This window comes from Scyliorhinus torazame, chromosome 18 (assembly GCF_047496885.1).
Source record: "Scyliorhinus torazame isolate Kashiwa2021f chromosome 18, sScyTor2.1, whole genome shotgun sequence".
NCBI classification, from domain to species: Eukaryota; Metazoa; Chordata; class Chondrichthyes; order Carcharhiniformes; family Scyliorhinidae; genus Scyliorhinus; species Scyliorhinus torazame.
The window spans coordinates 134,536,919-134,551,064 of record NC_092724.1 but is presented as its reverse complement, the minus strand read 5'-3'; the positions used below and the strand labels follow the sequence as shown (position 1 = coordinate 134,551,064).

At 47.8% G+C, this 14,146-nt stretch overlaps 1 protein-coding gene across 2 annotated transcripts in view; it reads left to right on the top strand.

Moving 5' to 3' along the window:
* The window catches only part of abca5 (ATP-binding cassette, sub-family A (ABC1), member 5), a 186,891-nt gene that overhangs the window by 141,416 nt on the left and 31,329 nt on the right, over positions 1 to 14,146 (top strand). Inside the window, exons 30-33 of one of the 2 annotated variants that reach the window (XM_072483424.1) lie at positions 3,984 to 4,113; positions 4,779 to 4,870; positions 12,908 to 13,008; positions 13,236 to 13,311. In XM_072483424.1, coding sequence (XP_072339525.1) covers positions 3,984 to 4,113; positions 4,779 to 4,870; positions 12,908 to 13,008; positions 13,236 to 13,311 — 399 coding nt within the window. Of the gene's footprint in view, positions 1 to 3,983; positions 4,114 to 4,778; positions 4,871 to 12,832; positions 13,009 to 13,235; positions 13,312 to 14,146 lie in introns of both variants that reach the window. The other variant, XM_072483422.1, reaches the window with a different exon arrangement.

Below are 14,146 nucleotides of genomic sequence, written 5' to 3'. Positions count from 1 at the left end.
CCACAGTGGCTCTGGGAATTTCTCCTGCTCTCGGTCCTCGCGCCATCACTCGGTATGCTCCCTCCACCTCCAACGGACCCGTCGGGGCCTCCGCTCCCATTAACGAGTGCAGCATCGTGCTCACATATGCCCCGACGTCCGCCCCTTCTGCACCTTCAGGAAGACCGAGAATCCTTAAGTTCTTCCTCCTCGCATTATTCTCCAGCACCTCCAGCCTTTCCACACATCGTTTATGGTGTGCCTCGTGCATCTCCGTCTTCACCACCAGGCCCTGTATATCGTCCTCGTTCTCGGCAGCCTTTGCCTTCACGAGCCGAAGCTCCCACTCCTGGGTCTTTTGCTCATCTTTTAGCCCTTCAATCGCCTGTAATATCGGGACCAACAGCTCCTTCTTCATCTCCTTTTTAAGCTCTTCCACGCAGCGTTTCAAAAACTCGTGTTGTTCAGGGCCCCATATTAAACTGCCACCTTCCGACGCCATCTTGGTTTTTGCTTGCCTTCCTTGCCGCTGCTCTAAAGGATCCACCGCAATCCGGCCACTTTCCTCTCCTTTTTCCATCCGTATCCAGGGGGGATTCCCTTCTGGTTTACCGCACAGTGCTTTTAGCCGTTAAAATTGCCGTTGGGGCTCTTATTAAGAGCCCAAAAGTCCGTTCCACCGGGAGCTGCCGAAACGTGCGACTTAGCTGGTCATCGCCGCACCCGGAAACCTCCATTCCACTTTTAACATCGAATCCAGTCCAGAATTTCACACTAACCCTTTTAGGATTTCTTTGTCTTGACTGCTGTACAAGTTGCTCAAAATAGCTTTAACTCTCGATTCCCAGACTACAATAAAATGACATCAAACATCTCGCCTACCTCTGAAGTCTACTGTTTTACTTTAAATCTAGTTATTGCAAGTGTCTCTTTAACTCAGAACACTTTGTTTACTCTTCCTTGAATTCTTCTGAACCATACCTTGGTCTCTGTTCACTTAACTCCAGACATCTTGTACACCATTTCTCCACTTTGCTTAACTAGCTGCTCTCCAGGTCCTTGCACTTGCTTCCTTAACCATGACTCCACGGTATGGCTTTGCTTCTAGCAGAGCTGTGAGAGCTGCCTTCTCTCTCTCATTACCTATCTTCAACTGCAATCAAATTAACTAAACTAAAACTTGAAAGCTTCTCTACCTTACAAGACGCCAATCGCTAAGCAACACCCACATGCTTATGCCTTTTATTTATTCTTTAGCCCTCTCCAAGCACAATAGAAACACAATTGGAGAGGTCGGCACGGTGGCGCAGGGTTAGCATTGCTTCCTCACGATGTCGAGGACTCAGGTTCGATCCTAACCCTGGGTCTGTCCATGTGGAGTTTGCACATTCTCCCCTTGTCTGCGTGAGGCTCACCACCACAACCCACAGATGTGCAGGGTAGCCCCATAAAAAGTTTTTTAAAAACACAGTTGGAAGTTAACCAACCCCCACACGTATAAACACCAGCATGAATCTAACTGAAGGCTTTACTCTTCCAGGCACAGGAACATTAAATTAAAACAACTTAAAAATATACCTCATTTCTAATGTTTACCAATATAAATGTTAGTCCCTTAAAATTACCTTGTTTTCCGAGCATCAGCTTTTGGTGAGCTATTTTTAAACTAGCACATAGGATTGCGGAAATTTGATTTGCATTTAGAATTCAGTGATCTTTTGTGCCACATTTCAGGCAAATTGTACAAAGTGCAACAAGTGGAACTGAGTGAAACTCCTGCCTCTAGTGCCTAGGATACCAGATGCCAGTGAATTTCAGAATTTGACACCAATTATGGATTTGTTGACAGGTTTTCTGTTCATGCTGTGAATAACAATTTCTCATCATGTAACATTTGGTTATGGAGCTTACATTCACAATGAGCTTGGAGCCTGACATTTACTTACTTTTGTGTCCATAGAGGAGTCCATACAAGAAGCTAAAAAAACCTTTATTTATTAAACAAGAAACTATTTACACATTAAACACAGGTCCCAGTCAGAATTTCCCTGCTTGACTCCCACTCAGGCCAAGGTTTTATACATAGTGTCCATGACTCCGCTGATGGGGCTCCTGCCTTCACTGGGGAGGCTCGTACTTAACAAGACTCATGGGGAGACTAATTAGTCTGACCCCATAGGTCTCATATGGGTTATAACACTTACTAGACCTCTTTACCAATGCTATATCTCTCCTTACTTTCAACATTTTAATCTAGAAACCAACATATATTCTCCCCTCCTCTAACTTGTGACCATTGTCCCTTTGGATATATTTTATTAATGCACCTGGTTGCTGCAGCAACATTCACTTAAACATGCATGTTGTGGCCTGGAGCTTTGGATAGTGATGGTAATGGCTCCAATATTTTTGCTATCACATGGCTCATCATGAGTCTCTCCTAATCTTAGCACCTGCCGTTGGCATGTGTTGGAATGATTTCAATCCTGAAAGAGGATATTTAAAATTAGCTGGAGAAGCTAAGGTTGGGTTTGAGAAGGAGTGTTCCTTACAATGTCATTTTGTTGGAAGAGTCAATTAACTGTTCAACATTGAGAAGGCCAACGGCATTGCCTTTGGTCCCCATTGCAAGCTCCATTCCTTGTACATTGATTTCATCCCTCTCTCTGGCCTATGTCTCAGGCTGAACCAAACTCTTTACAAACCTTGGTATCCTATTTGACCCTCTCCATATCCTCTCCAACACCAAAAACATCTGCTTCCACTGCTAAAATTGCTTGTTTTCAACTAATACATCAGTGTTAACTTTAGACGCAATTATTCCAATGCTGTCCGTGCCAAAGTGCCACAATTCATAAACTTAAGCTTATTCCAAAAGTCCGCTCACTGCGTGTCACCTAATTTTCACCAAGTCCCATTCGCCCATGATCCATGGGCTTTTGGGCCACCAATTATTTAAATTTAAAATGTCATTCATAAGTTCAAATCCTTCCATGGTCTCCCTATCCCGGTATCTTCCTCCACATCTATAACCCACCAGAAACTGTGCATTCCTCCAATTCTGGTCTCTTGTATATCATTGACTTCCTACGCACCACCATTGGAAAATATACCATGAGTTTCCTGCACCCGAAGTTCTGGATTTTCTCCGCCCTGCCTCTGTAACTTTTCCTGTTCTAAACCTTCCCCTTTGATCAAACTTTTGGCCATCTGTCCTGTTGATTCCTCCTTTGGTCAGGACCGCAAGAAACTTCAGAGAGTCGTGAACACCGCCCAGTCCATCACACAAACCGGCCTCCCATCCATTGACTCCATCAACACCTCCCGCTGCCTGGGGAAAGCGAGCAGCATAATCAAAGATCCCTCCCACCCGACTTACTCACTCTTCCAACTTCTTCCAACGGGCAGGAGATACAGAAGTCTGAGAACATGCACGAACAGACTCAAAAACAGCTTCTTCCCCACTGTCACCAGACTCCTAAATGACCCTCTTATGGACTGACCTCATGAACACTACACCCTGTATGCTTCATCCAATGCCAGTGCTTATGTAGTTACATTGTATATGTGGTGTTGCCCTATTATGTATTTTCTTTTATTCCCTTTTCTTCTCATGTACTTAATGATCTGTTGAGCTGCTTGCAGAAAAATACTTTTCACTGTACCTCGGCACACATGACAATAAACAAATCCAATCCAATCCAATCAATGCTGGTAGCAACATGTGCTTCTGTAAAGCATCATAGGATGCTTTCCTATGATACAGGTACTCTATAAAAGTAGGTTATTTATTTGAAAGGAGAAAGAACTTGGAGAAAATGTTTTTGTGATTATAATCATAAAAATTTGATGAAAGGAAGCTTTGTATTGCTTATAAACGGGTCTAGGATTCTGAAGTTTTTGGGATGGAACTTTGCTCTAAGGTGATGCATTATTTGCAAGAATAAACAACATATTTGGATGAAAGGAAATATAAACTAATTTTCTTGGTTTTAATTTTATAGAAACCAGCGATTGTGGTCAGTAACATGCGTAAAGTTTACACTGGAAAGCTGCAGGTGTGCAAATGCTTTACAAAGAAAAAAAGTAAAAATACAGTGGCAACCAAAAATGTCTCCTTTTGTGTAAGAAAAGGTAAATATACATCATTGGATGTGGTTGATGCAACACTTGAGCATAGATGACAGACAACAAAGAAAAACTGAAGAAAGTTGGCCTGGATGAAGTGTGTGAAAGCAAATGTAGCTAGTTAGGACTGATTAGTTTGCAACCTGTAGCCACATCTGTGTACCAATGGAGATACATAAACAAAAGTTGCTTAATTGAGTGATGACCATGGTGGGAGCTACAAAAGAATGAAAAATCAGAGCAAGTTGACCTGGATGAAAATGTTGTGTAAGGTAACCTTTATCCAGGCCAATTTTCTCCAGTTTCTATTCTTTTTATCATCTAGCATGACCATCACCCAAGTAAGCAACATGTTTATATATCTATGTTGTAGCTTAGCTTGAAACCTGTAGCCACATCTAGGAATTTGTTTGCTGAAAATGAAGAGCATAGTCTGTTTTCTGACATGTTTGCTAATTTTGAAAGTGCACTAGGAATACTTAAAATACATTCTGGTAGTCTTAAATGTGCAGGAACTGAAGATGGCCTGTACAAAAGGTTTTTATTTGCACCTCCTTCTGAATACTCCGTACCGATGCAAACTGATATATGCAAAATGAAATGAGAATTACTGCAGTGTAAGTTTATATTCCATAAAAGGCACTGTATTCTAAATTTGTATATTTTTTCAGGTGAAGTCCTGGGATTACTGGGTCCAAATGGTGCTGGGAAAAGCACTACAATTTCCGTGATCACGGGTGACTTGGAACCATCAGCTGGTCAGGTATGCTTATGGCTGAATAGTGGAGCATTTAAGGTATCTTGCAGTTACTGCAGAGTTTCCAATTTTTGTGGTCTGAAACTGATGGTTTCAGCAATGGAGAAAGAAAGGATCTCAATTTTACAGCACAAACCAATGACCAATTAAGAAAATAAATGCATGCCATAAGACTGTAAACCAGAATGGGGTTGAACCCAAAGCTAACATGGTCAAGCAGCTTTTACCCAGAAGACATTTTGAAATTGTTTATGTCCCAGAAATTTTTGTTGGGAAATGGCCCAAAAAAATCCTTCAAGCCTATGCAGGTTTTCGTCAATTACCCCTTTCCCAAAGTAAACCTTCCAGTATATTACCCATTACCTCTGAGCTATAGCTTACCCATTTTATCTCTTCTCCCCTTTTTGATTAGATTTTACACTGGCAACTTCAGCTTTGGCACAACTTCCATGTCAGAATCTCCAATATTTTCTCTTTAACTTGCCCTGGACTCTCCTGTGCAGCTCTCTCCAGTAAATTCTGTTGTGAGATCCTTTCCAATAGGTAAACTGCCTATTTGAGTCTCTGGCCATCTCTTAAAAAAAAACATTGCTCTTCACAGTTCACTTGCCTTGCTTGCCAGCAGCCACAAAATCAAAGCAACTCTGCTCCCTGCTTTGGTGCCAAAAACAGGTCCCTGAACGGTGCTTCACATCAATTCTACGTGCCGGGCATGTGACCTACTCTCTGCTGCTGCTTCTTGCCGGAAGACTCCATGCAGCCTAATCTATTTCTCCATTAAAAAGGCGGCAACAGTCGTAATTCTCCATGTAAAAGCCGTAGCGCTGTTCGCCGCTTGTCCCGCGATCAGGACCCCCGCGGGTACAGTGGGACCAATCACTCCAAGACCCTCTCGACACCTGCCTGCGACCCATCCGTAGGTCACAACCCTGAGTTTGAAATACCCAGATCCAGAGGACAGTTCTGAATACAATGTAAAAATTGCCTTTTTGATTTCAATTTGATTTATTTATTGTCACGTGTAATGAGGCACAGTGAAAAGTATTGTTCTGTGTACAGTCCAGGCAGATCGCTGCATACTTGAATACATAGAACATACTATAAATACACAATGTAAGTACACATGTGCAGTATGCAGAATATATTGCTACAACTGCAGAGAAGAAGCGTAGAAAGATCAGTTCAGTCCATAAGAGGGTCATTCAGGAGTCTGGTAACAGCGGGGAAGAAGCTGTTTTTCAACCTGTTAGTGCATGTTCTCAAACTTTTGTATCTTCTGCCCAATGGAAGAGGTTGGAAGAGAGAATAACCCAGATGTGAGGGGTCTTTGATTTTGCTGTCTACTTTCCCGAGGCAGCGGGAGGTGTAGACAGAGGGCGGGATTCTCCTGCAACTGGCCGGATGGCCCGGTGCCAAGAGCGGCGCGAACCACTCCGGCGTCGGGCCGCACGGAAGTTGCAGAATCCTCCGCATTTCCGGGGGCTAGGCTGGCGTCGTAGGGGTTGGCGCCGTGCCAACCGCTGCCGAAGGGCCGGCGCAAGTTGTGTGTGCGCAGAACTGCCGCGTGTTCTGGCGCATGCGCAGAACCGCCGGCGTATTTCCTGCGCATGCGCAGGGGTTTCTTCTCCACGCCGGCCATGGCGGGGCCCTACAGAGGATTAGCCCACTGGATTTTGGAGGAGCTGGAGGGGGTTAAGGCCAAGTGGGAGGAGGAGCTGGGGATACCGCTGGAGGAGAGGTTGTGGTGTGAGGTGCTGCAGGGGGTGAATGCCTCAACTTCGTGTGCGAGGCTGGGCTAATACAGCTAAAGGTAGTACAGAGAGTGCACCTGGCGAAGTCGAGGATGAGCCAGTTGTTTGAAGGCGTGGAGGATACTTGAATGGTGTGGGAGGGGCCCAGCCAATCACGCACATATGTTCTGGTCCTGCCCTAAGTTGGAGAAATTTTGGAGGTCTTCTTCACCATGTCAGTGGTCTTGCACGTAGATTTGGAGCCCAATTCCCCGGGGGGCCATATTTGGGGTGTCGGACTTGCCGGAGCTGCAGAAGGGAGAGGGGCAGATGTTTAACCTTTGCCTCACTGATCGCTCACAGGACGGATCCTGTTGGGGGCGCGGTCAGTTGCTGACCTCGTTATGGCTGGGGGAATCTAATGGAGTTTTCGTATCTGGAAAAGGTGAAATTTGCTTTGGGGGGGGGCGAGTGAGGGGTTCCACAAGAGATGGGATTTGTTTGTCCTACATTTCAAGGAGCTGGTTACCATCAGTGGTTAAGGGGGAGGGAGATGGGGTTGGAGATTTGTAATGATTTTCCTTTGCTATGTTGGGTGTTTAAAATGTTAAAATATCAAAAGGGTGAATAAAAATATTTTTATTAAAGTTCTTTCTTTAACTTACAAATTTTATTCTGAATATTTAATGCACTTACACATAGAACTCAACCACGTCTCTTTCTGTTTAGCAATCCTGCTCATTCTGTATTAATTTGCTTTTTTTTTTTCTCACATTTTTTCTATATAGACTTCGCCTGATGCATCAAACCTGCTCATTCTTTAATATTTTGCTATTTTCTTCTCTCTCGCATTTTTTCTATATACCCATGTCCCTGGTGCCTTCCATTCTGCTTTAACCTGCTTTTTTTCTACATCCATCATATTTTAGTTTAACCCATGTCAATGTAATGGTTACTCATGGGGTGCAGACCTTACTCTCAGCCCTGTTCCAGTGAACATCATGCTCAAGCTGTTACTGTTCCAAAACTGGTGCCAATCCCCAGAAAACCGAACCCTTCGCTTCCTCACCAACTTGTCCTGTCTGTCGGGTAATCACATTTTCAAATGTGCCTTTCCAGAAGCCCTTCCGCTTACTCTATCTGGCAAAGAATGTCTCCAGTTGCTCCACAAGCTCAAACTTGGAACTTGTGAATAAGCAGTCAAATATACAAATCATCGGGGTTATCCCACAAATACAGTAAATTATTGCTTAAGTTGTCCACACAACGCCACCCATTCTAAACTACCCTCAGACTGTTTTCTTTTTTTATAAAGCAATAAATTGAAACACAATAATTCAGTGATTTAACCCATTGTGGTAGTATGCATTAGGGGTCATGTGGGACTGTGAAGCCGTGATGTCATTGGCTGACAGATCCCGGGTCCTGGTTGGCTGTTGATCTCTAGCTCCGCCCTGAAGGCGGAGTATAAGAACCAGGAGTTCTCCCCCGCAGGCCAGTCTGTTGCTGAACTGCGGGGAACAAGTCACGCTTAATAAAGCCTCATCGACTTCATCTCTATTCGTCTCTCGTGAGTCTTTGTGCGCTACAATTTATTAAGCGTGCTTAAAGGACTATGGAGCTCAGGATCATCCCGGAATGCCTGAGGATCAGCCCCCACGCAGTGAACTCAGCAGCAGTTTTTAAACACTGGCAGACTTGTTTCGAAGCATACCTCCGAACGGCCCCCGGCCGGGTCACAGAAGACCAGAAACTACAGGTCCTGCACTCGAGGGTAAGCCCGGAAATTTACCCTCTCATAGAAGACGCAGAGGATTTCCAGACGGCGTTCGCAGCACTAAAGAGCATCTATGTTCGCCCAGTGAACCAGATCTACGCACGCTACCAACTCGCAATGAGACGGCAAAGTCCCGGAGAATCGCTAGACGAATTCTACGCCGCGCTGCTAATTTTGGGACGGGCCTGCAGCTGCCCGCCGGTAAACGCGATTGAACACACGGACGTGTTAATTCGCGATTCGTTCGTGGCTGGTATGAACTCTCCCCAAATCCGCCAAAGACTTTTAGAAAAAGAGTCGCTAGGACTCTCAGAGGCACGGGCCCTTGCAGCCTCACAAGATGTGGTCGCGCGAAACGCCCGCACGTACGGCCCCGACCGCGCGGCAGCGCCTTGGGCTCCGTGGACCCCCGTCGCGACAAACCCCCCCCCCCCCCCCCCACCCCACAGGCTTGCGCGGTTCAGACGCCAAGTCGTCCCGGGGGAGCCCGCTGCTATTTCTGCGGCCAGGCGAAACACCCCCGGCAGCGCTACCCGGCCCGCGCAGCGACTTGCAAGAGCTGCGGGAAAAAGGGCCATTTCGCGGCTGTGTGCCGGTCCCGGGAGGTCGCCGCTGTCCCCGGAGAAGGAGTCCTGCGCGTTTCAAACGCTCCCCAACCCCCCCCAGCGCCCCATGTGCGACCCGCAGGCGCAGCCATTTTGGGTCCCGGCCACCGCTGTCCCCGGAGGACAAGGAGTCCTGCGCGTTTCAAACGCTCCCCAACCCCCCCAGCGCCCCATGTGTGACCCGCAGGCGCCGCCATTTTGAGTCCTGGCCACCACGAGGGGAGGAGGGGCGCTGCCATCTTGGGACCCCCCAGCCCTGTGCGACGCATGGGGGTGGCCATTTTGTCCACCCCCGCCGCCATCTTGTGACCCCCCAGCCATGTGCGATGCATGGGGGCGGCCATTTTGTTCACCCCCGCTGCCATCTTGGACGGCAACAATGGACCCCAGCATCGACGGCTCCACGGGGTTCGAGGAAGACGCTGAAGCACTACGACCACGTCTGGCCTCAATGACGCTGGACCAAGCACGGCCCCGGACGCTCCAGACGACGACAACAACGGTGCTGATCAACGGGCACGAGACACCATGCCTGGTCGACTCCGGGAGCACAGAAAACTTCATCCACCCCGACACGGTAAGACGCTGTTTTTTGACCGTCCGTTCCAGTGCGCAAAACATTTCCCTAGCTGCAGGATCCCACTCCGTACAGATCAAAGGCTTCTGCATAGTGACCCTAACGGTGCAAGGGAGGGAGTTTATAAACTACAGGCTCTACGTCCTTCCCCAACTCTGCGCGCCCACATTACTGGGATTAGACTTCCAGTGCAATCTGCAGAGCCTAACTTTCCAATTCGGCGGCCCAATACCCCCACTCACTATCTGCGGCCTCGCAACCCTCAAGGTTGAGCCCCCATCCTTGTTTGCAAACCTCACCCCGGATTGCAAACCCGTCGCCACTAGGAGCAGACGGTACAGCGCCCAGGACCGGACATTCATTCGGTCCGAAGTCCAGCGGCTACTGAAGGAAGGCATAATCTAGGCCAGCAATAGTCCCTGGAGAGCACAGGTGGTAGTAGTAAAGACAGGGGAGAAGCAAAGGATGGTCATAGACTATAGCCAGACCATCAACAGGTACACACAGCAAGATGCGTACCCTCTCCCCCGCATATCCGACATGGTCAATCGGATTGCCCAATATAAGGTCTTCTCCACCGTGGACCTCAAGTCCGCCAACATCAGCTCCCCATCCGCCCAAGTGACAGCAAGTACACAGCCTTCGAGGCAGACGGGCGATTATACCACTTCCTAAGGGTCCCATTTGGCGTCACAAACGGGGTCTCGGTCTTCCAACGAGAGATGGACCGAATGGTTGATCAACACGGGTTGCAGGCCACGTTCCCGTATCTCGACAACGTAATATCTGCGGCCACGATCAGCAGGACCACAACGCCAACCTCCAAAAATTCCTCCAGACCGCTAAAGCCTTGAACCTCATACAACGAGGACAAGTGCGTTTTTAGCACAAACCGGCTAGCCATCTTGGGATATGTAGTGCGCAATGGGATAATAGGCCCCGACTCCGAACGTATGCGCCCCCTCATGGAATTTCCCCTCCCTCACTGCTCAAAAGCCCTAAAACGCTGCCTGGGGTTCTTTTCATATTACGCCCAGTGGGTCCCCCAGTACGCAGACAAGGCCCGCCCCCTAATACAGACCATGACCTTCCCTCTGTCGACAGAGGCTTGCCAGGCCTTCAGCCGCATCAAAGCGGATATCGCAAAGGCCACGATGCGCGCCATCGACATGTCCCTCCCCTTCCAGGTCGAGAGCGACGCCTCCGATGTAGCTCTAGCGGCCACCCTTAACCAAGCGGGCAGACCCGTGGCCTTTTTCTCCCGAACCCTCCACGTCTCAGAAATCTGCCACTCCTCAGTGGAAAAGGAAGCCCAAGCCATAGTGGAAGCTGTGCGACATTGGAGGCATTACCTGGCCGGCAGGGGATTCACTCTCCTCACTGACCAACGGTCAGTAGCTTTCATGTTCGATAATGCACAGCGGGGCAAAATTAAAAATGACAAGATCTTAAGGTGGAGGATCGAGCTCGCCACCTTCAACTATGAGATCTTGTACCGTCCTGGAAAGCTGAACGAGCCGTCCGATGCCCTATCCCGCGGCACGTGTGCCAACGCACAAATTAACCGTCTCCAAACCCTCCACGAGGACCTCTGCCACCCGGGGATCACTCGGTTCTACCATTTTATAAAGTCCCGCAACCTCCCCTACTCCGTGGAGGAGGTCCGTACAGTCACAAGGAACTGCCACATCTGCGCAGAGTGCAAACCGCATTTTCTCAGGCCGGATAGTGTGCACCTGATCAAGGCCTCCCGTCCCTTTGAACGCCTCAGTCTGGATTTCAAAGGGCCCCTCCCCTCCACCGACCGCAACACATACTTCCTGAACGTGGTGGACGAGTACTCCCGTTTCCCCTTCGCCATCCCCTGCCCTGACATGACAGCGGCCACAGTCATTAAAGCCCTTAACACCATATTCACACTGTTCGGTTGCCCCGCATACGTCCATAGCGACAGGGGGTCCTCCTTCATGAGTGACGAGCTGCGCCAGTTCCTGCTCAGCAAGGGTATAGCCTCGAGCAGGACGACCAGCTACAACCCCCGGGGGAACGGGCAAGTAGAGAGGGAGAACGGCACGGTCTGGAAGACCGTCCTACTGGCCCTACGGTCCAGGGATCTCCCAGTTTCACGGTGGCAGGAGGTCCTCCCGGACGCCCTCCACTCCATCCGGTCGCTACTGTGTACCACCACTAACCAAACGCCTCATGAGCGCCTCCTTGTCTTCCCCAGGAAGTCCTCCTCTGGAACGTCGCTGCCGACCTGGCTGGCGGCCCCAGGACCCATCTTGCTCCGGAAACATGTGCGGGTGCACAAGTCGGACCCGTTGGTCGAGAGGGTTCACCTCCTCCACGCGAACCCGCAGTACGCCTACGTGGAGTACCCCGACGGCCGACAGGACACGGTCTCCCTGCGAGATCTGGCGCCCGCCGGCAACACGCACACCCCCTTGACACCAATCACCCCCTCCCTGCCACCGGCGCACCCCGCGACAGCCCCCTTCCCGGGAGGATCGGTCCTCCTCCCAGGTCCGACCAGAAGTGAAGCTGAAGCAGAAACCGTAAAGCTCCCGGAGGCGACAACACTGGAACAAGCACCACCACCACCGGGGCTGAGGCGATCGACAAGGACGACCAGACCGCCCGCCCGACTCGTGGCATCGGTGTAACACTAGAATGTTGTGGACTTTAACGAGAATGTTTTTTTTTTCCTTTTCCCTCTTACGAATACTGTAAATAGTTCAAAACAAAAAAGCCCTGTACATAGCCCAGTGTAGGGCACTGTGATGACATGCAAAAAATTTTTTTTCCTCCCAGGACCAGCCTTGTAAACCCCTACCACCATGCGAAGCACCACCCCGCCGGGTTCATTTTTAACAAGGGGTGAATGTGGTAGTATGCATTAGGGGTCATGTGGGACTGTGAAGCCGTGATGTCATTGGCTGACAGATCCCGGGTCCTGGTTGGCTGTTGATCTCTAGCTCCGCCCTGAAGGCGGAGTATAAGAACCAGGAGTTCTACCCCGCAGGCCAGTGTATTGCTGAACTGCGGGGAACAAGTCACGCTTAATAAAGCCTCATCGACTTCATCTCTATTCGTCTCTCGTGAGTCTTTGTGCGCTACACCCATCAAATATAATTTTGATCCAGTTTCACCTCCAGGCAGAACTCCTGTGTATGAACTCCACAATCATTGGGTCCTTCTGTTGGTATAGCACCTCTTGAGCTTATCAGACCTGTTTGGAAATAGTTGAAGCCACTCAATTTTAAAATGGCTGTTTTATAGGTGTTGATGGGTGATTATGCAACTGAATATTTACAAAGAGAAAGCTCTGTGGAAACTATCGGTTATTGTGCACAGGTGAACCCACTCTGGCCTAAACTTACTGTTGAGGAACACCTGGAGATATATGCTGCCATCAAGGGACTCAGTAAAGAGGATGCAGCAAATGCTATTAAACGGTAAGAAAATACCAGAAGTTCTAAAGTGACAAATTTCAACAAAATTCTATTAAAAAATACTTTTCAAAAATGTTTTTAAACATTTCAACTGATGTACCAGGTTGCATTTATAAATTACAAGAAACGCTGTGAAGGAAATTGAACCTTATACAAAATGTACTTCATTTTACAAGTATTGTTTACTATTATGAAATCAGGAATAAATTGAAATATCTTTTTTTTTGCAGCATTGTAAAAGCTCTTGAACTGAAAGAATATCTCCAGAAATCAACAAAGAAAGTCACCACCGGAATAAAGAGAAAAGTACGTACCAGTCAATTTGTTGTGTCCTATCTCAGTTCATGAACCATGTTTTTTTCAATTACTTATTCTGAGTTACAAAGCCAGGGTGGGGACATGGCCCCAGAATCGAAGACTCCTGCCTCTGGTTTCAAATCCATCTTGGGTATATAGTGAGAAAATCTCTTATCTTTTGAGTGGTGAGAGTTCAGCATTGAACAGGTCTGATGAAGGGTCATCAAACTGATACATTTGTCTCTCTACCGATGTTGCCAATTCTGCTGACTATTCCCAGCATTTAATGTTTTTATTTCAGATTCCACCATCTGCAGTAGTTCGTTTTTATGCTACATTCAATAAATTGAGAAGTTCTCAAACAAGTTCCTTATGGAAATAAGCCCTTATAAAATCATAAACACAGAAGGAGGCCATTCTGCCTGTTGTATCTTTACTGGCTCTCTGCAAGAGCACCTCAACTAGACCTAATACCCCATTTTTTCTGGTAGCTCTGAAAATTGTTTACCTTTAGGTGCTTATCTGATTCTCTTTTGAAAGTCTTGCTTGGATCAGCCTCCACATTTTCAGATAGTGCATTCCAGATCCTAACCATTCACTGTGTAAAAATGTTTTTCCACATAACGCCTTTGGTTTTTTTGCCAATTGGTGTCCTCTGGTTCTTGACCATTCTGCCAATGGGAACAGTATTTATCTATTCTGTCCAAACACCTCATGATTTTTAGCATCTCTATCAAATCTCCTCTTAATCTTCTCAAAGGAGAACAGCCCCATCTCCTCCGATCTATCCCCCCTAGAACTCAATTCCTTATTCCGGGAACCATTTTCATGAATCTTTCTGAAC